Source organism: Dipteris shenzhenensis, chromosome 6, assembly GCF_047967505.1.
Source record: "Dipteris shenzhenensis isolate YYH24624 ecotype China chromosome 6, Dip_SZ_1.0, whole genome shotgun sequence".
NCBI lineage: Eukaryota > Viridiplantae > Streptophyta > Polypodiopsida > Gleicheniales > Dipteridaceae > Dipteris > Dipteris shenzhenensis.
This window is the reverse complement of record NC_141601.1, coordinates 1,464,166-1,491,379: the sequence shown is the minus strand read 5'-3', so window position 1 is coordinate 1,491,379 and position 27,214 is coordinate 1,464,166. Positions and strand designations below refer to the sequence as shown.

The 27,214-nt window shown below is 45.6% G+C and overlaps 1 protein-coding gene across 1 annotated transcript; it reads right to left on the bottom strand.

Moving 5' to 3' along the window:
• Positions 1-27,214, bottom strand: LOC147900631 (ubiquitin-conjugating enzyme E2 variant 1C-like). Its single transcript, XM_087375492.1, has 4 exons — positions 27,063-27,214; positions 26,594-26,733; positions 26,367-26,492; positions 1-537 (listed from the first exon to the last, which is right to left on the bottom strand). The coding sequence occupies exons 1-4, from the start codon at positions 27,088-27,090 to the stop codon at positions 388-390; spliced, it is 444 nt and encodes a 147-aa protein (XP_087231618.1). The 5' UTR covers positions 27,091-27,214; the 3' UTR covers positions 1-387.

Here is a 27,214-nt window from a genome sequence, read left to right as displayed (position 1 = left end):
TATTTGAGACCAAATCTTGGCCAACTCAACGGAACATTGACATAAATGTGGCAACATCTTTGTTCTACATGCTGCGGCAAAAATTCTCGTAATAGGGAACATACAGCAGTACTCAAAAGAGCATCACCAGTTTTTGAAAGCTTCTACCATAAAATTAGTAAGAAGAACCAGACCCCCATCCCCAACCTAGACAATGGTACCCTTACATTTGACACAATCATGCATATGATTATAGCTCTAGATATTAGTTCAAACCAACGTTCTGAAGCTAATAGATTGCATTAGCTTCCACAGCATTCTTCTAGGTCTCCTCCGAGCGTTCAGGCAGCCAAACAAAATGTAGACACATAGGATCTTCTGTCAACATTTGGCCGTGCAAGCCGTGTATTAAATGCTGGAGAATGTGCTTCCTTCAGGTGGTTGTGGCAGCTTTCTATTGTGTGAGGAAGCCATCTCCCGCTTTAGTTCTGTCAAAATCTTTTCCATAGTGTAGTCTCGTCGCCAATTTGTCAACAAAGCAAAATGCCTTGGCTCAACCTGCACAAGACAATTTCTATTGGAGAACAGTGAAAGGCAGGTGTATCCATCCCACTGAGCCAACATAACTGTACATTTGCTGTAGGGTTCCTCTACAACAGCTGTAGTGAAATTTCTAAGGCACTTACTATCCAACGAAAACACCATGAAAAAGAAACGTCACTTCCATTAAGCTAGCTCCATAAACTAGACACCATCCTTATCCAAACTTAAAGGTATTAATATTGATTAGCATGACAAACTGTGCATTTGCATTCATGTAGGGTATGACGATAGAGAAGGGCTGCAGTAATATTTCCCACAGCCTAATGCTCCTGTTCCTATTCATATCAATCATGGCGACTTGCTGTCCAAAGAAAATGCCTTTATTAGAATTAATTAAATCCTTTAAAAACAGATGTCACTTGTATTAAGCTGGCTCAAGACTAGACACCATACTTAACCAAGCTTCTGTGTATTAAGACTAACTCACATGAATTAACTCACTCCCAATTCATTGGAGATAGACTACTTATAATGAGCCTTTTACATAGTAAAAATGAAACTAATACCATATTACGTCCATTAAGCTGGCTCTATATTCTAGACACCAGAATTATCCAAGCTTCTATGTATTAATAACAATTAGTATAAATCGGCAACATGTGCTGATTCCCTTACCGCTGCATTGGAGAAAGACACAATGAGCCTTTTTCACATAATAAAACTGAAACCAAAGCACATTAGTAAACACAAAAATGCTGCACTCAGCATCATACGACTGCTAGATAAGTAAAACACCCATAACATCGCCATGCTATCACTGTGTTAGGTTTCTTCCTTGATCGAAGGGGAAGAGTTTTGACCTCTACCCTTACAACCCCCACCTCAAAAACAAATCCTGCCTCTGGCTGTGGCTCTCTTAAAAGAAACGATTATTAGACAATACAAGAAAAACATTGGAAGCTTTATTGCATTACAGTCCAGTACCTAGAGAGAACTCGCATCACACCCAGAGGCAGATCATTTAACGATCGGTCAAAAGTGTCTTTACTGCAGCACAGATTCCAAGGTCTGTTCTTTCTTGTGCTGTCTAATGCCATTCGTTTTAAGAGAAGACGCTTGCAATAGCCAGAGCCTAATACAAGAGTTGATGCTTTGCAATGTAGCTAGATGATTTGGGGAATATTACAAAGCATCAACCATTGCATTTGTCTGGCTGTCACAAGCGTCCTCTCTTGAAACGAATGGCGTAAGACAACACGAGAAAGAGCAGACATCAGAGGCTGTCCTGATGTGAATACATGTTCGACCGACCATTATATGATCTGCCTCTAACTGTGCCAAGTTCTCTCTAGGTGTTGTTCAAGTATGATTGTAATGCAATGTTTATATCGTCTAGATGAATCTGAGAACATTAGACAGCATCCCTCCATGGATTTGAGAGGAAATTCTTAGCTCAAAGTCCACAAAACAAGAAGTCCATGATGAGTTCAAGGTCAACCACCACACACAGAACCTTGAAATCCCCCTCAATGTTGAAATTGTGGACTTAAACCAATTTCAAGGTCCTCATGTTACTCTCAATTTCTCAATGAGTGCCTGCATGATGTTTCATTCAATTTATGAGACTTAGTGATCTCATTTGGGTTGACAAATCATTTGAAAATTAGTCAGAGTAATCACGACCTTGGTACTAATCAAATATTAATGAACATGCATGTTCGAGATTACTATGCGCTATGGCAGCAAAATGCTTCAATGGGACCTGGGTCACTTGAATGGGTTGAACAGATCTGCAGTTGCAAAACATAGACAGCTTCTCCCTGCCTGCTAGCACACTCCCTTCAGCCACCTCCTCCCCGCTCCCGCCTGCCTTTTTTTTTCCAGCCCCCTTGATAAGCCCATTTTGGGCTGTTAACCAGCACATTTTCTGGCTAGTCTTCAGGCAACCCCACACCTCAGTTTTCGCCAGCCTGGCCAGCCTTCCAACCCGTTTTTGGGCTTTAGCAAGGCCTTGCCTCCTCTCTGCACAACCTGGGACCAGTATGGCCCTCATGCTGAATGTTCTGGCCATTTCAGGCCTGTACGCCCTTTCTGCCACAATGCCCCCCTACGTTGCTTCCCCTTCCCTGTCTTCCATCTCCTTTTTGCCAGTACTAGCAGGTGGTGTCTTTGTTTGACAAAGGGATAGAGATCCAAGGTGACTCTTTGGTCAGCCAGAGGGGCTTAAATAGCAGCACCATTGACAGCCTCAGCCATCTGGATTGCCCTTTCCTGAAAAGGTGAAAAAAGCTGTACATGGCATTATTCTAGAGACTCCGATCACAACAGCCTCAATACACCCTGATGATTGAGTCCTACTAGAGACCTAGACGGAGGAGCCTTCAGGCAGAGGATCGATTACCAGGAAAATGCCTACGCTGCAACCTACAGACAGATGGGACTGCCCAAGCTTTGTAAGCCGACCATCCCCTTGGACCAAGGCCCTTCTGGTCCACAACCTCCTCCTAGGATCCGTCCTCCCCCAAACCATTGGATCGCCAAGGGGTCATCCCATCAGGGGGGGGAAAAAAAGCCGCAAGAGAGCAACAAAGAATCGCGAGAATGAAATCTTACACAAGGTCCTCCCACCCACCAACCTCCTGCAAGAGAAGGGAGTTCTTCCATCTTCCCTCAGAGGTGGAGTCACAAGATATAGCTCAAAATCCCCCCGGTATACGTCCACACAGCCACAGAGTCAACTCCAAGGATGATGACTCCTCCCACACCCTTCCGCAGTCCCCTCCCCTTGATCGCTCACTTCCTCCCAATCCCTTCCTGTCCATCTTCAAACCAGCCCTATCCCACCTCCCAATATCATCACCCTTGTCATCCGCCCTCTTTCTAGGCCTCATGACCCCCCGCCCCCGGCCACTTCCTCCATTGCCGCAAGTTTTCTCACCGCAGCCCCCCCCCCTTTACCCCAAACCATGCCTCTCCTCCCCGCAAAGCCCATCCTTGGCTCCACCGGGCTCCCCCTCCCCTGCACCCGACCTAGCGCCTTCTTCATCCCCTTAGGACTCTAGCTCTTTGTTATACCTTCCATGGCACAAGCCTCCCTAAGGTCAGAGATCCCTGAGGAGTACCCTATCGCCTTGGAGGTTTTGATGTTGATCCTAAAACCTCTAAAAGGGGGTACATATTACGATTCAAGCAGTCGAAAAATCCCCCGACCTTTCTGGGGCTTAGATGGTTCTTTATACTTGCTAGTAGCAATAGAAGTTTGAAGCTCCATGTCCTTTGAAAGAGGTGTTGCACTTTTCTTTCCAACACCTTCATGGCAATCTCTCCTCATAGTCACTCGTACATTACTCACACACCCATCCCTCACAGTCCTCATCAGAGGAGCGCAGCAGCAGGAGAGCAGCAGATTAGGGCAAGGCAATACAGTCCATCACTAGTGTGCAGCACCCTGCTGTCCACATAGTGCGGTTCGTGAGTGCCCCATTATTTTGGGTCCTCTCTTGGACGTTACTATTCACATAGTGGTTTACATTTACATGTATGTGTGCACATCACGAGTAGGATTTAGAGTTCTCAGGTGTGATCTTGTGGATGCTTCATTTTCCACTGTGTATTCTAATAAGATCGTGACCACATGGTGGCTATAAGGATTTGAAATATAACAGACCTACACTTTTCCTCGACTACATTTATGGATCATTATTGGAATATCCTATTTACTTTTCTCATGCTCATATGTTTACTCTTTGTGCGCGTTCTTGTGACAGGACTTCACAGACCAGCCGGTTATATTCTACAAATCCTTTGCACATGGTTATATACAGTTCAGAGCATGCTCTTATCATGGCTGATCGTGTATGCTGTCTTCAATATAGCTCTCAGTGGGACCATGTCACCTTCAACATGACCACATTACTTACAGAGTTATCTTCAGTGACCATGTCGCCTTGATAGGACTTCACAGACCAGCCGGTTATATTCTACAAATCCTTTGCACATGGTTATATACAGTTCAGAGCATGCTCTTATCATGGCTGATCATGTATGCTGTCTTCAATATAGCTCTCAGTGGGACCATGTCACCTTCAACATGACCACATTACTTACACTGTTATCTTCAGTGACCATGTCGCCTTCACCGTGACCACATTAATGCAATGCTATCTTCAGTATAGCCTATGACACCTTCAATGTATCCATGTCAACTTTAGTGTGACTCTTATCACCTTCAGAGTGATCTATCGCCTTCAATCTATGACTTTACCATCTTCAATAACACAGCATGACACAACCCGACAGATGCAGATCTGAGACATTTTCACTGCTCATACGTGAGCCACCACGGTGCCAGGCTTTGGCTTCTAAGCCTGAGTCTTAGATCTCAGACCTCAGCATGTCACATGCACCCCTGCACTTGGCTGCAAGGTGACACACTGGTTACATCGACAAGTGCATTATAGTTCCCAGATAGGAGATTTTGTCGTATGCTATGACCCCTTTGTGAGCCCTTGTCCAGGGACAGTTAGGCACAAGCTACGTAGGTCAGTCTCTCAGCCTTAGGTCAAGTCAGTAGTCAGTTCTTGTTCACTAGTACCCACTGGAGAACAGTAGGTTAAGTGTTTCCATCTTATAGTTTAGGTCTTAGCCTAGGTTAGGAGTCCCTTTAGGGTCCCCGAAGGCTGGACACGTAAGCAGGGAAGGCAGCCTGCAAAGGCTGCCCAAAAACTCCCCTGGCAAATGAGCCAGGGAGGGCTTTTTATAGGCTGGTTGTAGGCCAGCCAGTCTGTAAAACAGACTGAGTCGGCTGTTTACAGACTGGGTTGGCTCAGTCCAGCCCTATAAAAGGGCCCCTTGGCTGCCCTGTTTTCTCATTCAGTTTGCTCCTGCCTTCAGAGCTCCTACAGCTCCACTTCAGCCTCCTGTGCAGCCCCTGAGATCCTCAGATCTGACCCTGCTCTAGCCTCAGTCCCTTGGCCATCAGTTCAGCCTGATCTGAAGGTGACCACGCAGCACAACAGTCAGAGGTTTGGACCAGCCAACGGAGAGAGGTTTGGACACTGTTTCCTCAACTTTCTCAGCTCTCTTTTACAGTTTACACAGCTCACTCTCAGCTCTATATTTCAGTCATCTCTCAGTTCTCTCATAGGATCTATCACTTCTAGTTTTCACTCTCTCACTCACGCAGTAACCCTGCATTCCGGTAGACAGCACAAGCCTCTTCCTTGCCTTGCAGAAGCGTCCTACATTATCAATGTGGACAGCATCAAGGTCTCGGTATTGGTCGTTGCCTCTCAAGTCTTTGGGTTTGCTATACGTGTGCACAGTGAGCTCTTCAAAAGCGTGTTCCGTGCTCTCTTGAAGAGTGTTCTTTGTATTTCTCAGTTCTCCAAGTATAAAGCAAATTCTCCCCTGATTGGGGGAGGGGGCCCTCAGTGGGTACAAGGACCCAATCGGTTGTCGACTCTACTCTCTCTCTACCCTCATCTCCTTTCTCTCTCTATGGTAAACAATGCTCATTCCTCGCTAAAGGTTTAAAGAAGGTCTTGCTGTGAATTACACGATCAGATAACCGTTGCATGTTACATTGGTATCAGAGCTTCGGTCTGTATCAAGCTTGACTACCGCGAGTGTATGGTTGTGTTGAGATCCGAAAAGGACACACAATCAAGCACCATGGAAGGGTCAGGAAAAGATTTCAACCGCGAAGAATTTAAAGACTACCAACAAGATACGCTTCCGCCAAATTCTCAAGAAGTGATGGCGAACTTTCTAGAGCAACTCGGGTCCTGCTGCAGCAACTCAAAGAGCATTCATCCCAACTGGAAGAAAGCAGAAGACAGTTGGACCAGACAAAACAACGTTTGGAGGAAAAAGAAGCAGAAAAGCCGCTGGAAGAAAGAGAAACCACAGATTTTGAAAAATTGCTTTTGATGATGTGTGAGGAACGCAAAAATGAGGAGGCACTACGACACGCAGAGCTCACCCAAGCAGAGAGGCAACAAAAGCTAGATCGAGAGGCGATGCTTCTCCAACACAAACAGATGTTAGCTGCTATGCAGGCAAGTTTAAGTAGCAGCCGTCTCCGCCACAACTTCGTCATCGACAAAGGTAACCCCACTCACTTGGTCCACTCTGATGGTAAGTGTGACCATTCAGCAATTTTACAATTTATTCATCAGTTTGTAGCTCATTTTCCGTTAGTACGGATTCAAGATGAGCAAGATAAAGTCCACCTTGCAGCCCCTCATCTTACAGGTGAGGCGGTCACTTGGTGGCAGCATTGGGCTAGTAAGCATACTGACCCAAACACATTTAAGACGAATTTCGTTTGGGCAACGTTTGTGGCCGACCTCAAAGCCCGTTTTCTCCCACCAGAATGGTTTGCCTGTGTTGACATACAGTAACAAGGTCATCACACTGGCACAACAGTTGGGCGTGACGGAGAGCGCCAAGATGAAGCAATTCATTCGAGGTTTGGACACGAGCATACGTTTTACCATGCGAAACTTCGACCCGCCGGATTACGAGCGAGCGCTGACTCTCGCATAGAATCAGGAGATGATGCTGAACGGGGGAAAGCCCAAGCAGGTCCAGAAAGATTCCAAAGCCCCACAGCAGTCAAACAACACAGCGGGTAAGGATCGTAAGAAGGACAACCAGTTCCAAAAGAAAGACGGCCAAGCTTCTGGTCAAAAGAAGGAGTCCAAGCCAAAGATGACTCCGGATGAGAAGACTAAGGCGGGTATTACGAGAGGCTATCTACAGCCCGACGAGCAGAAGCGGTACCACCAAGAACATCGTTGCTTTCATTGCCACCACATCGCTGGGCATGGCAAGAAGGATTGTCCGAAGTGGCTTGCCGAAAAGGCTGCGAAAGCACCTACTTCGTCCGTCGCCAATGTATTGGCTCTTTCAGCCCCGCCTCCATGCTCAACTACGAATGCCGTCTTCCTTGCTTTGAACGCCATTTCCACAGTGGTCTTTCAAGGTAAGAAGGAGGGCGACTTCTCAAATCAAAAGAAGGTGCTCATTTGAGCGTACGGCACAGCTAACGAGCATCAGTTTATTGTCATGTTCGATATGGGGAGTTCAGAAGATGCCATCTCCCCTCAACTTGCCAAGACAGTGGGGTGCACCTTGGTGCCTCACGAGCTTGCAGTGGACGGATTCACGCCCGGCTTGCGCACACACATCACGCATAAGGCCATCTAGTTCACTTTTTCAGTTCAGAAGGCCATGTTTACGGGGGATTTTATATTGACTCCTTTGATGGGGTGCGACATGATCCTCGGGATTCAGTGGTTCCGTGAGCATGTTCCGACGCCTGATTGGCAACAGGACACCTTCACGATTATGGAAGGGCAACAGGACACCTTCACGATTATGGAAGGTTTACATGAGCCCGCCGTGATACGCGATGATCAGAGCATACCAAGGATTCCATTAATCTCTCATATTCAAGCAGGTCGCGCCGCCCGCAAGGGTGCCATGTGTGCACTTGTCTATGTCCAGTGCCAGATCACTGCAGTTCAAGCCGCTCCTCCGATGGGGCAAGCAATGGTGGATCTACTCCAAGAGTTCAAAGACATCATGCTCCGGGACGATCTGCCACCCCAGCTACCTCCCAACCGACCGGAAGACCATTGCATCAATCTCCTTCCGGACTCGACACTTCCAAGTAAGTTCCCTTATCGACTTTCAAAGTCTATGGAGGGGGAGTTAGAGCAACAATTGTCTATTACTGCGCGCAAGGTTTATTAGACCTTCTTCTTCGCCTTTTGCTGCATCCATTCTATTTGTGGCAAAGAAGGATAAGTCTACACGGCTATGTGTCGACTACAAAGCACTCAACAAGCTTACGGTAAGCAACAAGTTTCCTATGCCCCGCATTGAGTACATCTTGGAAAGACTCAATGGTGCAAGATTTTTTTCAAAGATTGACCTCAAGAGTGGCTATCATCAAGTCCGGATTTTTGAAGCTGACATCCCAAAGACAGCTTTCCGAACTGAGCGAGCTCATTACGGGTTCGTCGTCATGCCCTTTGGTCTGAAGAATGCACCACCAACATTCAACAAGATGATGTCCCGGGTATTCGCAGAGTATGTTGGGAAGTGCCTGTTCATCTTTCTCGATGATATCCTTATCTTTTCCGCGACAGCCGAGCACCATATTAAGGATGTGCGATGTGCCCTACACTTATTACCTACAGTTATTACGTGATAACCAGCTATATCTCAACGCAAAGAAAAGTGAATTTAGATTGCTGGAAATTCAGTATTTGGGCTACATCATTAGTGCTCAAGGGATTCGATTGAACCCTGAGAAGATCCAAGCTATCACAAGTTGGGCTGTCCCCATGACGGCCCAAGAGATCCGATCCTTTGTGGGTTTGTGTCAAGCATACAGCTCGCACATGGAGGGTTTCTCAACATACGCAGCCCCTCTTACAGATTTACTCAAGGGGGTAAAGACACGCAAACAAAAAGTTCAAGTCACAGGCAAAGCTTTGCAGGCCCCTGCTCAACAAACATAGACAAGTGCACCCGATTGGCCCCAAACACCGTGGCGCCCCTTTCGGTATTTCTTTATATTTCACAGTGAAATGATTACAAGTTGCATCTGGGAGACCTTCCCTGCAACTGAGCACGCAGCCCCAATTCACTAAGCCTTCGCAAGGCTTTCAAGCATAGAACACCATCACATAAGTGCACTTAACCCATAGGCTCAACCCAAAGGCATTCTCTTTTCCGAGTGCAATTCCATTGGCTGTCCAGATGCAATCACACTGCACCCCAGCTGCACTCTCTTTGAGTGGTTTCCAGATGGCATTCACAAAGCTTTTCAAAGCTCCAAAATAAAATCAGCAAAGTACCCAACCAAAGAATGACTCATGTAGCACTGCATGGGCACCTGTGAGCCTTGAAAGAGGCGGCACACGAGGCCAACCAATAGCTTATGGCAAAAAGAAATTGCAGCAGCAAAATCACAACTCCCCAAGCCCTGAAAACTCGAACCAAGTCCTCAATCGCCAAGAGGACATAGTAGCCAATGCCCAATTGCATTCTCAGCCAAAGAGGAGTGCAAAGGCATAAAGAAAGAGCGTTTACAAGAGCCGACCGGCAAGAATTCCACTGAAAAATGCGAAAAGAAGCACTTCTGTCGTGAAGAAATGGGAGTTCTTGCAAGAGGAGAGGCCCAGGAGGCGGTAGAAGCAAAAAGGTCCAGAAAAAGCCACTTTTGCAAATTCGACCAGCAAAAGAAGTGCTCAGCTCTGCCCACTCTACCAAACGCATGGAGGGAAAAGCATATCACTACGAAGGGAAGGCAGAGGGGAAGCCATTGGGCCAAACGGAAGTCGAGGAATCCAAACAGGTGAGAAGTTATGAAGAAAAACGGAATTCAGCTGAAGGAGGCTGAAAAACCAGTCCAAAATCTCAACAAAGGAAGAAGATGAGAGAGAAAACCACACATGTGAAGTTTAGAAGGCCCAGAAAGGTCCAGGAATGGCAAAGGACCATGTAGAAGACACTAGAGCCACCTGGAACTCTAGGGGGGCCACTGAAGGTACATGGCCCTCTAGGGAGGCCCATTAAAAATGCCACATCATCATTTCCCAACAACCACTCTTTTAATTCCTTGGAATGCCCTTGGACCTAGGGATTAATTACGCTTATGTGCTAGGCACCATGCCGCGTTTAATTACACATTATTAAGCCCATGCTTGGACTTTTAAAACCAAAGTTGTCACGGTCTTGTAGTACATTAAAGTACTTAAAATTTCACGCCCCCGTGACATACCTCTCTCTTGAAACAGCAAACCACAGTTTGCTGCCCCAAAAAACACAGGAGTGAGCATGAAATATAGCATAAAAAAAGTATACAAGAAAGCCGCAGCTATAGTATACAGAGACAATGAAAATATGGCTAGGAGAGGCATGCATCCATCCATATACACTGCTCAAAATCTATGTGATCCTCGGTGATCATTAGTCAAGATGCATCAATATCATGAAGTCTCACAGCAGAAATACTGTCAGCTCAGTATCTCGGATGAAACATACAGTGTCATCAAGCGACCTAATGAAATCACGGTGAGCCCCTCTGTACTGAGGGAGTGGAGGTGCTATCCCCCTCTCGAACACCAGGTAATGCTCCAGACACTTGCTCTGCTGAACTACCTGTAGGAGCCCGGACCGCAGTCGGCTCTAATTGGAAAGCATCAAGGTAAAGCTGCAATATCCCAGGTGAATCTGCCAGTTCACCTTCCTCCATCCATTTCGCATCAAGTGATGGGTAATTTTGAAATTTTACCAAGTAGCAATGGATAACTTTACCCTTGAGCTTTCTATCTCTGTGTGCCAGAATCTGCTCTGGGACCAGAAGTTCATCTTGTTCTTCCACTTCAGGCTGCACCTCAGGCTGCACCTCATGAGGTAAATCCTCGAGAATATCTCCATGATATTGCTTTAATAAGCTCACATGAAAGACATTATGTATCTTCCAATGTGGAGGCAACTTCAGCCTGTAAGCTACCTCGTTTATCTTTTCAGAAACCTGGAAAGGACTATAGTAACGCATGTTCAGCTTTGTGTACAACCTTTCCTTGCCTTTCTTATTTTTCTTCTTCTTCTTGGCATTTGTTTGCACAATCTAAGCCAAATTTTGAGCCAGCTGAGTCAAAGCAATCACTACACTTGCAAGCTGTGCATTCAACATAGTAGCATCATCTGACTCACTGCTAGAACTAGTATCACCGTTGAGCTCAGTTGTAGCTTCATGTGTGGCCTGCTCAAAAGGCATTTGTTGTACTCCCTGCAGCTGTACACTAGCTGGACCATTAAGGCTTTCTTGCCTTCTCCTTTGAGGAGTTGTGGAGCTCTCTTGTTCATGGGTACTCACCATGTTTATGGTTGTAATATTCAGCTGTCAAAAAGTGCAGCAAAGATATCCTTCCACAAAACTACCGAGGCCCACCTCTTGAGAACTAAACCTTTAATCACTTCAGCACTTATTTACAGCTCACAAAGCATATATCACAACCATTAACTATTGCATGATCACCATTTGGCATTTACCCATTTGTTCACAAACAAAACCACTGAAAAAGGGATGGAGGCTAGAATGCCCCTGCTCAACAAACATAGACAAGTGCACCCGATTGGCCCCAAACACCGTGGCACCCCTTTTGGTATTTCTTTATATTTCACAGTGAAATGATTACAAGTTGCATCTGGGAGACCTTCCCTGCAACTGAGCACGCAGCCCCAATTCAAGCCTTCGCAAGGCTTTCAAGCATAGAACACCATCACATAAGTGCACTTAACCCATAGGCTCAACCCAAAGGCATTCTCTTTTCCGAGTGCAATTCCATTGGCTGTCCAGATGCAATCACACTACACCCCAGCTGCACTCTCTTTGAGTGGTTTCCAGATGGCATTCACAAAGCTTTTCAAAGCTCCAAAATAAAATCAGCAAAGTACCCAACCAAAGAATGACTCATGTAGCACTGCATGGGCACCTGTGAGCCAAGAAAGAGGCGGCACACGAGGCCAACCAATAGCTTATGGCAAAAAGAAATTGCAGCAGCAAAATCACAACTCACCAAGCCCTGAAAACTCGAACCAAGTCCTCAATCGCCAAGAGGACATAGTAGCCAATGCCCAATTGCATTCTCAGCCAAAGAGGAGTGCAAAGGTGTAAAACTAATTTGCCTTTCTCTTCTCTACAGATCACGGGAGTAGCACCTTTCGTTTCCACCCAGCCAATTCTGCCAAGTCTTCAAGCAAGAGAGAGAGAGAGCTATATCGAAATCACGTAAAAATCCACATTCTTCACTTCTCTCACTAGCCTTGACAGACCCCAAATCCCTAGATAGATCTAGATGCCACATGTCATCCATATAGGGCCTTCCTAATGCAACATTTCACCCCTCTCTTGGGATGCATTTAATTCCTTGCCCCTAGGCACAATCTTTGCACTAGGCCCTTGGTCTCAGATCTATCTAGTCTGGTGCTATCAGCCCTCACCTAGGACCTTGACATTAATCCCTCCCGATCATTTACATAAAGCGCAAACACATATATTACAAAGATAGATCCTATAAGGGAAATGTCGACTGATTCTTCCGAGGTCATGCTACCTCGGCTAGAGCGTAACATTCCTTCCCTCTTCAGACATCAGCGTCCTCGATGATAAAGTCTGGGAACACTCTCCGCAACTGATATACGGATTCCCAGGTAGCTTCGGATAGAGGCTGACCATGCCATGCAACCAACACCGTGGGTATCTTCCGATTTCGTATTTGCATCGTTCCTCGGTCCAGGATTCTTGTTGGTTTGCGCCTTGCAATATCCTCTATCTCCTGAAACAAAACCACACCTTCGATTAGTGAGTCACCAGTATGTAAAAATTTCTTTAAACGTGAAACATGAAAAACCAGGTGCACCTTACACCCCTGTGGCAATTCTAATTTATAGGCTACACTGCCTATTCTCTTTAGAATTAACCACGGCCCACAGTATCAAGGTGATAATTTAGCACACTCTCCTGAAGTCAACGACTTCAAGTGCGAAGGAATTCTGAGAAAAACTTTTTCTCCTTCTTCAAATACTCTTATAGACCGATTTTCATCCGCATACACCTTGGCTCTATCCATAGCCTGACGGATATTAGCTCTCGCAAGTGCTAGCATCTCCCGCATCTGAACTACAAAGTTCGCGGCACTAGGCACTTTCTGAGGTACTCCAACTATAGTCGGATTGGCTGGTCTATAACCATAGTTCAGCTCAAACGGACTGAACCCAGTAGATGAATGTTTCCTATCATTGTAGGCAAACTCTAACAATGGCAACCACTTGTCCCATGTATGTTGCCTTAATGACACATATGCCCTCAGCATATCCTCTAAAGTCTGGTTGACTCTCTCCGTCTGACCATCCGTCTCAGGATGATCCCCACTACTCATTCCTAACTCAGTCCTCAGTGTCTCGAATACCGCTGTCCAGAAATGACCGGTAAATCTGACATCTCGGTCTGACACTATGGATCTAGGTAATCCATGCAGACGAAATATATGTCTAATGAACAAATCCGCCACTTGCGGGGCACTAACAGACTCTCTAGTCGGAATGAAGTGAGCCATCTTGGTTAGACGATCAACCACCACAAGGATAGAATTATACCCTCCTTGCGTTGCAGGTAGCCCTACAATAAAGTCCATGGAAATGCTCTCCCACTTACTTAGTGGTATTTCCAAGGGCTGTAAAAGTCCGGGTGACTTCACCCGCTCGGCCTTACTTACCTGACACGAGAAACACCGTGTCACATATTCATGAATATGCTTTTTCATCTTTGGCCAAAAGAAATCTCGCTTCACGAGATCATATGTCTTCTCGACTCCTGGATGTCCCGCACACGGGCTATCATGGCATTGTCGAATGACTCTCTGCCTGAGATCATTCTGACCAAGTACTACAACCTTGCCATTTCTAACTAGCATACCATCCCTTATGGTATATCTTGCATAAGTTTGGCCTTTTCTGGATGCCAGGTCATCCTTTTCACTTTCCCCGGGTTTTAACACATGAGCCTTAGGCCATAAGCTCTGGACAAACTCGTCCACCTTTTGAGTTTCTCTTATCTCGGTCATTAGAGCACTCTCTAATACCGTGAAACTCAGGTTGTGCATAATGCGAGACAACGCATCAGCTACCTTATTGTCTTTTCCTCTTCGGTACCGAATCGTTAGATTAAACTCCTGCATGAGCTCTGCCCACCTAGCTTGGCGGCCCCTCAAGTCAGGCTGTTTACAGAAATGTTTCAGAGTATCATGATCCACATCCACATAAAACTCTGAACCATACAGATAATGTCTCCATGTTTTCAAAGCATGGATAACAGCATACAACTCCAATTCATGAGTTGGCCAATTCCTTTGAGAGGGAGAAAGCTTCTTGCTTTCAAAGGCTACTGGCCTTCCCTCTTGAAGGAGGACTGCTCCTACCGCAATGCCACTTGCATCGGTTTCTAGGAACAATGGTTTCTGGGGATCAACTATTTTTAACACCGGTCCTGTGACCACAGCTTGTTTTATGGTGTTAAAACTTTCCTGTTGATTCTGTCCCCAAATAAAAGGTACTTTATCTGAGGTCAGATCAGTCAATGGCGATACTATTCCGGAATATCCTTTGATATGCCTTCTATAAAACTGGACAAATCCCAAGAATGATCGCAACGCGGTCAGACTCTGAGGGATTGGCCAAGTCAGTATCGCAGCCACTTTCTTCGGATCCATTTCTACCCCCTGTGGAGTAATTATGAACCCTAGATACTCAAGCCTAACCATACACAGTATAGTTTTCTTTTTATTCACATAAAGACTGGCTTTCCTCAAGGTACTGAACACTATTCTTAAGTGTTCACGATGTTCAGTAACACTTTTACTGAATATCAGGATGTCGTCAATAAAATGTACTACGAACTTTCCGATATACGGGCGTAGTAAATCGTTCATAAGCATGACGAAGGTCGCTGGAGCATTGGTAAGCCCGAAGGGCATTACCAAAAACTCATAATGACCAAACCTGCTCCTGAAAGCGGTTTTATGCACATCCTCGGCTCTAATCCGGATCTGATGATAGCCGCACTTAAGATCTATCTTGCTGAAAATCACGGCTCCATGTAATGCATCTAGCAAATCATCAATCCGAGCCATCGGATACCTGTGCTTAACAGTGATATTATTCAATGCTCTGTAATCTATACAGAGGCGAAACGTATCATCCTTTTTCCTCTTTAATATCACTGGTGAAGCAAAAGGTGAGAAACTTGGTTGAATCTGCCCAAACTTGAGGTATTCTTCCAGTTGCCTACGCACCTCTGCTTCTTCAGTAAAACTCATTCTATAGGGAGGTCTATTTACAGGTTCTGCCCCCGGGATCAGTTCAATCTTATGCTGAACTTTCCGCTCTGGAGGTAACCCATAAGGTAGTTCATCCCTAAAACATTCAGAGAACTCCTCTGTTATAAGATTAGCCAGCTTGGCCATCTCACCACTTTGCGCAACATCAGTGCTAGTCGAAGAATCATCCATCGACTCTACCGATGCTGTGCAAAGGTACAAAAACTCTACTCGAGCCTTTCTGATTTCCATCACGGAAACCAACGGTCCCTGAGGTATATCTTTTTCACCTCGTAAGACATAAAGCACATCATTCATCTTGAATTGATATACGTGCTTTTTCCAATCAATGGCTGGATTCTTCCTAGAATGCCACGCCATTCCCAGGGCTATATCTGCATGAGCAAGCTTGGTCATTTCAAAATCAAGCTTCTCAGTATAGTCCTGAATCCGAAGCTCCAACTGGGTAACCCTTTGGTCCCATACTTCAGTTGAACTTCCATCTGCCATTCTGACTGTATACGCATAGTCAGATGGACTTGTCTTTAATTTCAGCCTCTTCACGAGCTTGGAGTTAATCACATTGTGAGTTGACGCTGAGTCAAACAACACAATGACATCATGACTGGCTACTTGCCCTTTCATTTTGATTAACTCCGTATCATTGAAGGCTGTATACCCCGTTGCTGCGGGCTTAGATAGGATGTTATCAGGTGCACTCGTCACTAACTTAGCAACAGATACACATAACAAACAAGGTACTAACCTCTGAGAAGGTCCCGCCAGTTGCATCTGCATATGCTCCGCACTGGGACTCTCCTGCATTTCCACGTCGCATTCAGATATTATCATACTAGCCGTGCGATGATCTTTATTCAGTGGACAATCCTTCCACTGATGTCGCTGAAGGCAGCCGAAGCACAATCCTTCTTTTCTAGCTTTCTCTTTTTGTTCAGGGGTCAACGAGGACTTTGACCAAGCCCAGACTGCCATTGGAGTTATTTTCCTTTTCACCCCAACGGTGGTACTTGTCTTTACTGGTCCCTCAACCGGCTTCACCTGCTTGGTTTGGCCACTTGGCTGCGAGACACTTGTCTTTGAAACCCATTTCCTCGGAAATCCCCCTTTCCTCGGGTGCTCATACTGAGTCCCTGCCTGCACAAATCCACCAGATCTGCCTCTAGCATCCTCATAGTTCAGGGCTACTGCAATAGATTCATCTAATGTAGTTACATATTTAGCCCGAACTTCCATTTTTATCTTGTCGTTCAGTCCATAGATATAATCTTTTAACTGAACCGACATAGGGAGAGGGTCTGTTATTTTCATAACACATTCCCTGAATTTGTCAGTGTACTCTGCCACTGACAAGCTCCTCTGACGAAGATTTCTATAAGCATCCCAAGCTCGGGATTCTTCATCAGGTGGGAGAAAGTGTTTCTTAAACTCAGTTTTAAACCCTTCCCAGGTGGTTGGAGCAACTTGATCCTTCTGTTGCTTTATCCACCATCTGTCCGCTGCCTCAATAAACAGGTGTGTGGCCTCGCGGATTTTCTTTAGATCGGATTTAATCTCACAAATGGCGAAGGCTTCTTCCCACTTGTGCAACCAAACCTCGATCACATCAAAGCTGCGCTCGGTCATCCGACCAGCGTACTTCTCCGGTCTATAATTAGCGATATTAGGTACTTTGACCCTTGCGCGCTCTAAGGAATGTACACTGGGCTCTGGCTCAGCTAGAGCTTTGCCCTTATCAATCCTAGACGGTCTAGCCGACAAGGCTTGCACCATCTCCCTAATCTCATTTTGACCAGCATTCGCCTGAAGTTGCTGGTTCATAATCTACTGTAAAGCATCCTCTAATATTGAAATCCTACCAACCAATGTAGGTGCTGCCTGATGTGACATTGGTTGTGTTGACTGTACTCTAGACTCGCTAGGATTTATTCTTGAAGTCTGTCCTTCTGCTTCCATTTGTTGAAAGGGAGGTTTTTTTTTTTTTTTTTTTTTTTTTAAATGCGAAAACTCCAAAAGTACAGCACTTCAAAATCCCTTCCTGTACAGGAACAAAGTACTGCAAACTGAAAACTTGAAATATATATCCTAAAGGGAAAGAGATGCCCCCTGGATATCCTTGAAACTTTCAAAAAAACTCTGCCCTGTTATTTTTCGATCTGTCAATCTAAAATGGTGAAAAGCCTGCCATCACGTGTGCGCTGATCGACAAATCCAAGCAGTGTTGCGGTAGGTATTTCGGACCACACGGTCTCCAGCCTCCAAACTGCTGCTATCCGTCGTCACGGTTCTTGAATTCAGCTTGCAAATATGCAGTCTGGCTTCGTCAACGGCGCCGGTGTTCTGGTCTTTCCATTCCGTCACAATTGGTCATCGCCCCGCTCCATCGGTACGTCGTCAATCCACCAGGGATGTCCAGGCCTGGAATTCGTTAACTAACCGAATCCCTGTAGGCTTAACTTCTGGCGTAAGCACTACCCGTCCGTAAGGGTGCGCCACACTGTCACAGTTCACGCATTCCGCTCGCGAAGGTCTATATCTCCAATTGCGCTTTATTCTGGCCCTACGCGCTGGTTGAGTTAGGTGAGGGAAGGTCTTCGTAAACGTCCGTCTACAGTCCTGCTGTCCGTCCGTAGCTTTCGTCAAAGCTCACGAACCTCTTCCTTTGCCTTGTGCTCTGATACCAAATGTAAAACTAATTTGCCTTTCTCTTCTCTACAGATCACGGGAGTAGCACCTTTCGTTTCCACCCAGCCAATTCTGCCAAGTCTTCAAGCAAGAGAGAGAGAGAGCTATATCGAAATCACGTAAAAATCCACATTCTTCACTTCTCTCACTAGCCTTGACAGACCCCAAATCCCTAGATAGATCTAGATGCCACATGTCATCCATATAGGGCCTTCCTAATGCAACATTTCACCCCTCTCTTGGGATGCATTTAATTCCTTGCCCCTAGGCACAATCTTTGCACTAGGCCCTTGGTCTCAGATCTATCTAGTCTGGTGCTATCAGCCCTCACCTAGGACCTTGACATTAATCCCTCCCGATCATTTACATAAAGCGCAAACACATATATTACAAAGATAGATCCTATAAGGGAAATGTCGACTGATTCTTCCGAGGTCATGCTACCTCGGCTAGAGCGTAACAAAAGGCATGAAGAAAGAGCATTTACAAGAGCCGACCAGCAAGAATTCCACTGAAAAATGCGAAAAGAAGCACTTCTGTCGCGAAGAAATGGGAGTTCTTGGGCTCAAAAGAAGCGTGCTTCAGAGAGGAATGCTTTGAGAAGGTTTTGGATAAGTTTCATCGCCAGAAAGTCCTCCAAAACTGAGAAAAACCAGTCAACCAGCGCGTGGGACCACTCGAAATTCAACAGAACGCTGTAGCTTTGCAAGAGGAGAGGCCCAGGAGGCGGTAGAAGCAAAAAGGTCTAGAAAAAGCCACTTTTGCAAATTCGACCAGCAAAAGAAGTGCTCAGCTCTGCCCATTCTACCAAACGCACGGAGGGAAAAGCATATCACTACGAAGGGAAGGCAAAGGGGAAGCCATTGGGCCAAACGGAAGTCGAGGAATCCAAATGGGTGAGGAGTTATGAAGAAAAACGGAATTCATCTGAAGGAGGCTGAAAAACCAGTCCAAAATCTCAACAAAGGGAGAAGATGAGAGAGAAAACCACACATGTGAAGTTTAGAAGGCCCAAGAAGGTCCAGGAATGGCAAAGGAGCATGTAGAAGGCACTAGAGCCACCTGGAACTCTAGGGGGGCCACTGAAGGTACATGGCCCTCTAGGGGGGCCCATTAAAAATGCCAACATCATCATTTCCCAACAACCACTCTTTTAATTCCTTGGAATGCCTTTGGGCCTAGGGATTAATTACGCTTATGTGCTAGGCACCATGCTGCGTTTAATTACACATTATTAAGCCCATGCTTGGACTTTTAAAACCAAAGTTGTCACGGTCTTGTAGTACATTAAAGTACTTAGAATTTCACGCCCCCGTGACACAGACAATGCCTAGTACGCAATGGAGTGATCAGCAACAACGGTGGAGTCAGATATTCCAGCAGTTTGGAGGAATGATCGAGTACCTTCCCGGCAAAAACAACCCCGTTGCAGATGCTCTCAATCGGAAAGGTTCCATCCAGACCGTTGAGCAGGCCACTGTGCTCGAAATCAAACTAAAGGATCTTGATAGCATGAAGGCACAGTACGTGGAGTCAGCAGAGTTTGGCACGTAGTTTCAGTTAGCCACGACGCTTGCTCCAGGCCATTACTCATTAGAGGACGGTTGGCTTTTCTATAAGAAAAAGTTATGTGTACTCAAAGACAAACGACGGGTGCTTCTTCATGATGCCCATGACGCCCTTACCGATGGTCACAGAGGTATTAACAGGACTTTAGAGAAGTTGAAGCGCTATTTCTATTGGCCAAAGATGCGGAAGGACGTATACGGCTATGTGCAGAATTGTCAAATATGCCAAAAGGTCAAGGCTTCCCACAAGAAAGCGGCAGGCTTACTTATGCCATTGCCAATCCCCGATGGTCCTTTCCAGGACATAGGTATGGATTTCGTGGGACCACTTACAGCATTCGCACGTACGCGTAATACCCAATGTCTTACTATTGTTTGTCGCTTTAGTAAATATTGTATGCTCATTCCCTACAAACAACCGGCCAGCGCTGAAGATGTCGCTCGTTTGTTTATCAAGTATTTGTATCCCATTGGAGGGTTGCCAAAGACCATAACATCCGACAAGGACTCCAAGTTTACGTCTAACTTTTGGCGAGCCTTGTTTGATAATTTTGATACTAAGCTGCAGAGGTCCAGCGTTTTCCATCCGCAGTCGAACGACGAGACGAAAAAGTATAATGATATGGCATTTGATATTTTGAAATCATATTGTCATGATGCTCAGGGAAAGTGGGAGCAGTTTCTTCCGCTTGTGCAGGCCATTCTGAACGATACCTATTCTTCGAGTATTGGTCGCACACCTTATGAAGCGACGTTTGGACGGCGATTTACCTCACTCCTCACCCGAATGGTGTCTCCATCTCTTGAAGCCAACAAAACCACCGAATCCATGGCAGAGATTACGGAGTCCATTAAAAGCCGCATCGCCAAAGCTCAAGCATCGTATACACGCCAAGCTAATAAATCCAAACGAGATGTCCAGTATAAAAAGCTTCAATGGGTGTATTTACGCATTATCAAGCAACGATTGAAGCAGGTGGGCAAGCGATGCCCTAAGCTGTCCTTCAAGAGCTTTGGACCATTCCCTATTATTCAAAAGATCAACAATGTCTCAATCAAGTTACACCTACCAAACAGTTGGACTATGCACAACGTGTTCCAGGTAGCTTGGTTGAAGCCATATTTTAGACCTCTTCTTTCAGAGATTTCCGACGAGCAACAACCTGAAGTTCTTGATGAAGCCGAAATTTTGCAGCCACAACAGATCCTTCTTCATAAATTCAAGCATGGGTCAGGACGCAAGATCCGGGAGTTTTACACCAAGTTCTGTGATCGAGGTACCCATGAAGCAGTGTGGTTGGACGAAGATTTTTTCCAGGAGTTTCCCCAGATATTGGCGGACTACTTGGAAGCAATGAACCTACCGCCAAGTTAAGGAGGAGGGAATGTCACATGCACCCCTGCACTTGGGTGCAAGGCGACACACTGGCTACATCGACAAGTGCATTATAGTTCCCAGATAGGAGATTTTGTCGTATGCTGTGACCCCTTTGTGAGCCCTTGTCCAGGGACAGTCAGGCACAAGCTACGTAGGTCAATCTCTCAAGTCGGTAGTCAGTTCTTGTTCACTAGTACCCACTGGAGAACAGTTCGTTAAGTGTTTCCATCTTATAGTTTAGGTCTTAGCCTAGGTTAGGAGTCCCTTTAGGGTCCCCAAAGGCTGGACAGGTAAGCAAGGAAGGCAGGCAGCCTGCAAAGGCTGCCCAAAAACTCCCTTGGCAAATGAGCCAGGGAGGGCTTTTTAAAGGCTGGTTGTAGGCCAGCCAGTCTGTAAAACAGACTGAGTCGGCTGTTTACAGACTGGGTTGGCTCAGTCCAGCCCTGTAAAAGGGCCCCTTGGCTGCCCTGTTTTCTCATTCAGTTTGCTCCTGCCTTCAGATCTCCTACAGCTCCACTTCAGCCTCTTGTGCAGCCCCTGAGATCCTCAGATCTGACCCTGCTCTAGCCTCAGTCCCTTGGCCATCAGTTCAGCCTGATCTGAAGGTGACCACGCAGCACAACAGTCGGAGGTTTGGACCAGCAAACGGAGAGAGGTTTGGACACTGTTTCCTCAGCTTTCTCAGCTCTCTTTTACAGTTTACACAGCTCACTCTCAGCTCTATATTTCAGTCATCTCTCAGTTCTCTCATAGGATCTATCACTTCTAGTTTTCACTCTCTCACTCACGCAGTAACCCAGCATTCCAGTAGACAGCACAAGCCTCTTCCTTGCCTTGCAGAAGCGTCCTACATTGTCAGTGTGGACAGCATCAAGGTCTCGGTATTGGTCGGCATTGCCTCTCAGGTCTTTGGGTCTGCTATACGTGTGCACAGTGAGCTCTTCAGAAGCGTGTTCCGTGCTCTCTTGAAGAGTGTTCTTTGTATTTCTCAGTTCTCCAAGTATAAAGCAAATTCTCCCCTGATTGGGGGAGGGGGCCCTCAGTGGGTACAGGGACCCAATCAGTTGTCAACTCTACTCTCTCTCTACCCTCATCTCCTTTCTCTCTCTATGGTGAACAACACTCATTCCTCGCTAAAGGTTTAAAGAAGGTCTTGCTGTGAATTACACGATCAGATAACCGTTGCATGTTACACAGCATGCTACAGCTCTCAGCTAGTCTCCGGATTATATCTGATTTTGTTCGAGCTATTGATCAGTTTATCAGGTTTTCCGTTTTTCAGTTTTTCAGCTTAGCAGTATTAGCACTCAGCAAGGGCCTTAGCGCGCCCTTTGCTCCAGCCCATTGGGCTTGTATGAGCATCCTTTTGGTGTAGTTTGCACCTTGTCCCATAGGCCCGTAAGGTCTTCCACGGACATTAATCTCTCTCTCTCTCTCTCTCTCTCTCTCCCTTATGTATGATCAGACTTAGGATTCAGCATGGGTGATGATGCTTGTTTCAGTAGCTCCACCCTTACTATGATTTGTATCAGGTTTTCTTTCAGTCTCATAGACCCATCGGTCTTCCGAACACACTAATAAAATTTCTTTCTTTCTCTCCCCCGCCCCCCCCCAACCCCCCCCCCCAAATGATTCCAAAATGAGGGTAATTCTAGCTTCATTGAAACCCAATGATCATTTTCACAATTGGAAACTGACCAAGCTTGAATAGGGCAGCTTGACATATGAACACATGATTAGTACACTGGTGTATTAGTCAAAGCTCATTAGTGTGCTTCGCATACCATTGACCCCACGCTCCTAAGTCACACATATCCTAGACCCCAAGTGGACATTACTAGGGGAGAATGCTCAATGTGCCAATCCTCATTTCTGCCTGGCTTTGAATAACTTGACTTTATATTCCTATTCTAAGGACACGAACCTCGATTTGACTCCACATTCTTAGGGAACCTTGGTAAACCCATCTTCCCTATTATAAACTAGGCGCTTGGACCAATAGAATTGTTCCTTGAGCCTCCGCACTTGATCATCTATCATCTCAAAGTTTTGAGCAACTAGAAACCCCAACAAAGTTGTCAAAGTCATATCTGTTACATGCTACTGGATGACAAAATTTTACCCATGAAGCAAATCATGAGGCTACTTTTCACTTTGACGTAAATTGGTAAAAGATTTCAAAGTCATAACTGAAACATGCAATTGAGTGTCAAAACTTTACCCATAAAGAAATGATGAGACACAGCCAGCACTCCAAGAGCTTTGATAGCTCCCTCTCCACGGACCTGCGATGACCATCTACGACTAAAAGAGCTTCTCCTCTGAAGCAATGCGGCTCAGCTCCTAAGGAGCAACAAGTAACCAAGGGCAGCTTCAAGGCGTCCTTCAACAAGCCATACAACGGCTTCATGCACACACCTTGGCTGACCTGCTGGTTCTTTTACACATGCAACCAGCTGTCAATATACTGTGCAAGAGTCATGAGGGGAGGCAACTCCAAAGCAAAGTGGTAGAATCATTGAGGAGCAGTAGATCTAGCCCAACGTCCCGACGGTTGCTCCAGCTTATCTGCACCAACGACAAGTCTCCAGCTTGTCTACATCTCCAGCCAACAGCATCTCCAATAGCGTTCAGCCTCCCGACTGCATGCAAAGCCAAAGCACCTTCAACCACAGACTACAGCCACTCCTTCAACAGCTCACGCAAAACGGCGCATCCACCAACAGCAGCCCAAACGAAGGGCTCACGACCGACGCTCCAACAAAGATGCTCACCCACAACCAAAACTGCGCCTCCAAGTAGCCTGCGTCTCTCGACTTAGTGGAGTCCTCTTCCACCAACAACATGCTTCGACTCCAGCGAGCTCCAATAGCCGTTGACGAACGCCCGAGGCCTGTAATCTCCTGAGCCAATGCTCCTTCAAGCACCTCCCTCAGTGACGGCCACTCCACAAGCTCCTGTACAAAGCGCACCGCTGCTTTGGCTGCTTTGGTTGTGTGGCGAACAAGGTAGAGGTGTTCCTGATTCGAGCCTCTCTAAGTAGATGAACTACCCGCGATGATCGATCCCCTGCTCCACCGCGTCGTCGCTACAGAGAAGCTCCTCTCTTTCTTCCCTAAGGTTGAACCTTAGGACACGTGGCAACCAAAGGCGAAGACACGTGGCAGATAAGCCACTTAAGCTTAGATCAAGATTGACCTTGGGCTAGCTCCATGGTTAGGTCAAAAGATTACCATGGTTAAAATTGCTACCTTGGGTTAACTAAGCTAGGTTAAAAGGTCACCATAGTACCACCTAAGCACAGAGGCCCTTGCTAAGCACAGTATGGAATTATGCATGTGAATCCCTGTGCCACATTAGCAAAGGCCTTCTCTTCTTCACAAAAACTTCGACAAGGCATAACTTGCGATCTAGGAGGATTTGATCTTGTGACTCACATCTGACTACCTTGCAGTAGCCAAAGAATTATGGCACCAAGGGGAGATGTTAAGAATTGTGGTGCCATGAGCACATGTAGAGCAAAGGTATGAGTAAAGGACAAGCTGCCAAATGGCATGGAGGAGATATCCCACATGTGAGCATGCATATGGATGTAAGTATCCACTCCTATAAAAGGGAGGTTCATTTGAAGAAATATCAATCAAGCACTTTGCACTATCTCAAGATTCTCTTTATGAGTCCAAGCTAATCTATCTTGGAACCTAATTGACTTGAGTTATAGATCATGATCACTCTTAGGATTCATCCACCTTAGATTAGTGTTGTCATTAAAGTAACTTAGGGTCCATAGGAGAGCTCGGTCCATGCGCTTTCTCAGACTTCCCCTCTAATGTTTAGAATTTTCCAACCCACCTAGAACTTTCTTGACCAGTAGTTTGGGACATAACATTCTTCCCCCCTAAATCAAATATATGGCATCATGAACGTAGTTAGAAAATCTCTTTTAGACTACAGGCACTTTCTTTCTTTTTTCCATGAAAGACTACAGACACTTTCTCATGCGGCGTCGTCTTCAAATTGGCCATTCCACTTGAACAAATATTCAAAATAAAAGAGTCTTCTGTTTCCTAGTTCTAAAGGCACATATAAAGAACATCCAATTGAAACAGCTCATCCTCAAAAACTCAGCCGTTGCACCAAGTTTTTCTTTCAGCACGCTTACAATAAAAAATTACTTTAGGTGGTAAATCAAATTCCTAAGCAACATCATTAGTCTTCTTCGTAATCTTAAAAGGGCTGGAACTGTTAGCATTCAAAGCATGTCATGTGGAGAGTGAGGGCTTCTATGTGGGTCTGCCCGCCCTGGAAAGGAATAGTTTACTCTATCAGTCTTGGGACCGCATTTAGGAGCAGGTCAGAGAACTGGTTGAGGTGTTGTTCCAGGCTGGTCTTGTGCCAGCTGGTTGGACCAAACCAGGCCCACATTAAAAGGCTTACTAAATTCAGGTCAGCTGACCTGACCTGGATCAGGTGAAGCAGACCCACTCCTACCCTCACACTATAAATAAGGCCCCTTACCACATGGAGTTTGTTCCATTTCAACCTCACACACACCTATGGTTGGCACTATTTTCCATGCTATAAACAAAGTTATCTTGCCTCCTCCTGAGTCGCGCTCTTTCTCTCTCTTCTCTCTCAAAGTTCATGCTTCTGCAACGTGCAACGTTGATAAGAACATCTAGAAGATATCTTATGACATTCCCTAGTTATCATAGTGTTCGAATCTTTGGGAACCCTAGGGTAAATGCCCATGCCTTTCTTAAAAATTCTAGGTGTTATTTTTTGTTTAGCGTAAAACTGTGCTCAATCCCAAGCATTTTTCACACATTCCTTAGCATCCTGCAGCATTTCGTGCATGTCTTGTAGGGAGCCCACGGCTGCTTCCACCTTCATACTCTTTAGTCCAACCGGTCTGGGTCACCTTGGTTGATACCCATAACCCTGTGGCTGAACCCATATTGCTATTATAAGCGAAGATCACTCTATTTGTTGAAAATATTTTCCCGGCCACAAAGCACTACTTGCAAGCACTAATTGGAAAAGCTCATTCTGATATATTATGGTGTACATTATACGAAGCTACAATACTGCAACAAGAGCCTTGTCTAACGTTACATTGCTAGCAGCTAACAACCATGTCAATTCCTATCTGCACAAACTTCATGACGCTGATAGATGTCTGTAATGGACAATAGGAAAACTGTAGGTGGCGCATCAATGTAATTTCAAACATATACAAGTTAGAGTAAACGTAAGACGAAAGGGACGACATCACCATGAAATCCCTCTCATTACCATTCCAGTGTCTTGATTCACACAGGTCATGTTGATCCTCGAGTAAAATTTGACCGTAGGAGGCTTGTCTGGATAGTCTTTATCACAGAAGAGCTTCAACTGATAAATGCGTCCTTCGTGCACAGACTGCACTCAAAAGTAAGTTTTAACTGTCAAAAATCCCTCATACTTCACAACCCTCTTTCTATTTTTCATAAAGCCATGTGATGCGCTAATCAAAGGCTTACATTATGAGGCCCAATAATTGTCCCCGTCCATGATCGCATGAAAATGTCATCGCCGTCGTCCATCCCATAGCTAACGGTCCCATCACCGATTCCTTTTTCTCCCCTTTCCAACTCTTCCAGCAATCTGAAGTTCCTGGGAACTGCAGTATAAATTTTACTGAAAGTCCAATCGAGCGTGTAATATTACATGGATAGCAGAACACATTGCTTCGAAACCCCTGACTCTCAAAAGGATCGCATCAGGGTATCGATCTAAAATGTCTACCACAATCACAGGAATATAATAACAGCTGCCGACTCCTACTCCCATAAATTAGACGCATTTATTTCAAGATCTGACTTGTTTTTCTTCGTCTGACCTTTTTGTTGTTTCATTGTATAGTTTCGTGTGTGCCAAAAATACGTTATACACAGAAATACGAAAGACCCTAAATTCGAAAGGCAACAAGATACAAGGAAGAACTCTGACCAACGACAGAACCTCCAGGCGTGGTCATGGTGCTCAAAAGCGTTGCGTGCTGCCAAGGTACAAATCTGTCCGAGACGCCGGGAGGGGGAAGCCTCTACACTTGTGAAGACGACTTAAGCTCGATTACTTCCTCCTCAGACTTAAGACAATTT

Bases quoted from the DNA above. Each gene is read 5' to 3' on its own strand.
- LOC147900631 (XM_087375492.1), bottom strand. From the start codon at position 27,090: ATGACCACGCCTGGAGGTTCTGTCGTTG. The intron at 26,734-27,062 runs GTCAGAGTTCTT...TTTATACTGCAG, and splicing joins GCCTGGAGGTTCTGTCGTTG to TTCCCAGGAACTTCAGATTG. The intron at 26,493-26,593 runs GTAAGCCTTTGA...TTTTGAGTGCAG, and splicing joins CAATTATTGGGCCTCATAAT to TCTGTGCACGAAGGACGCAT.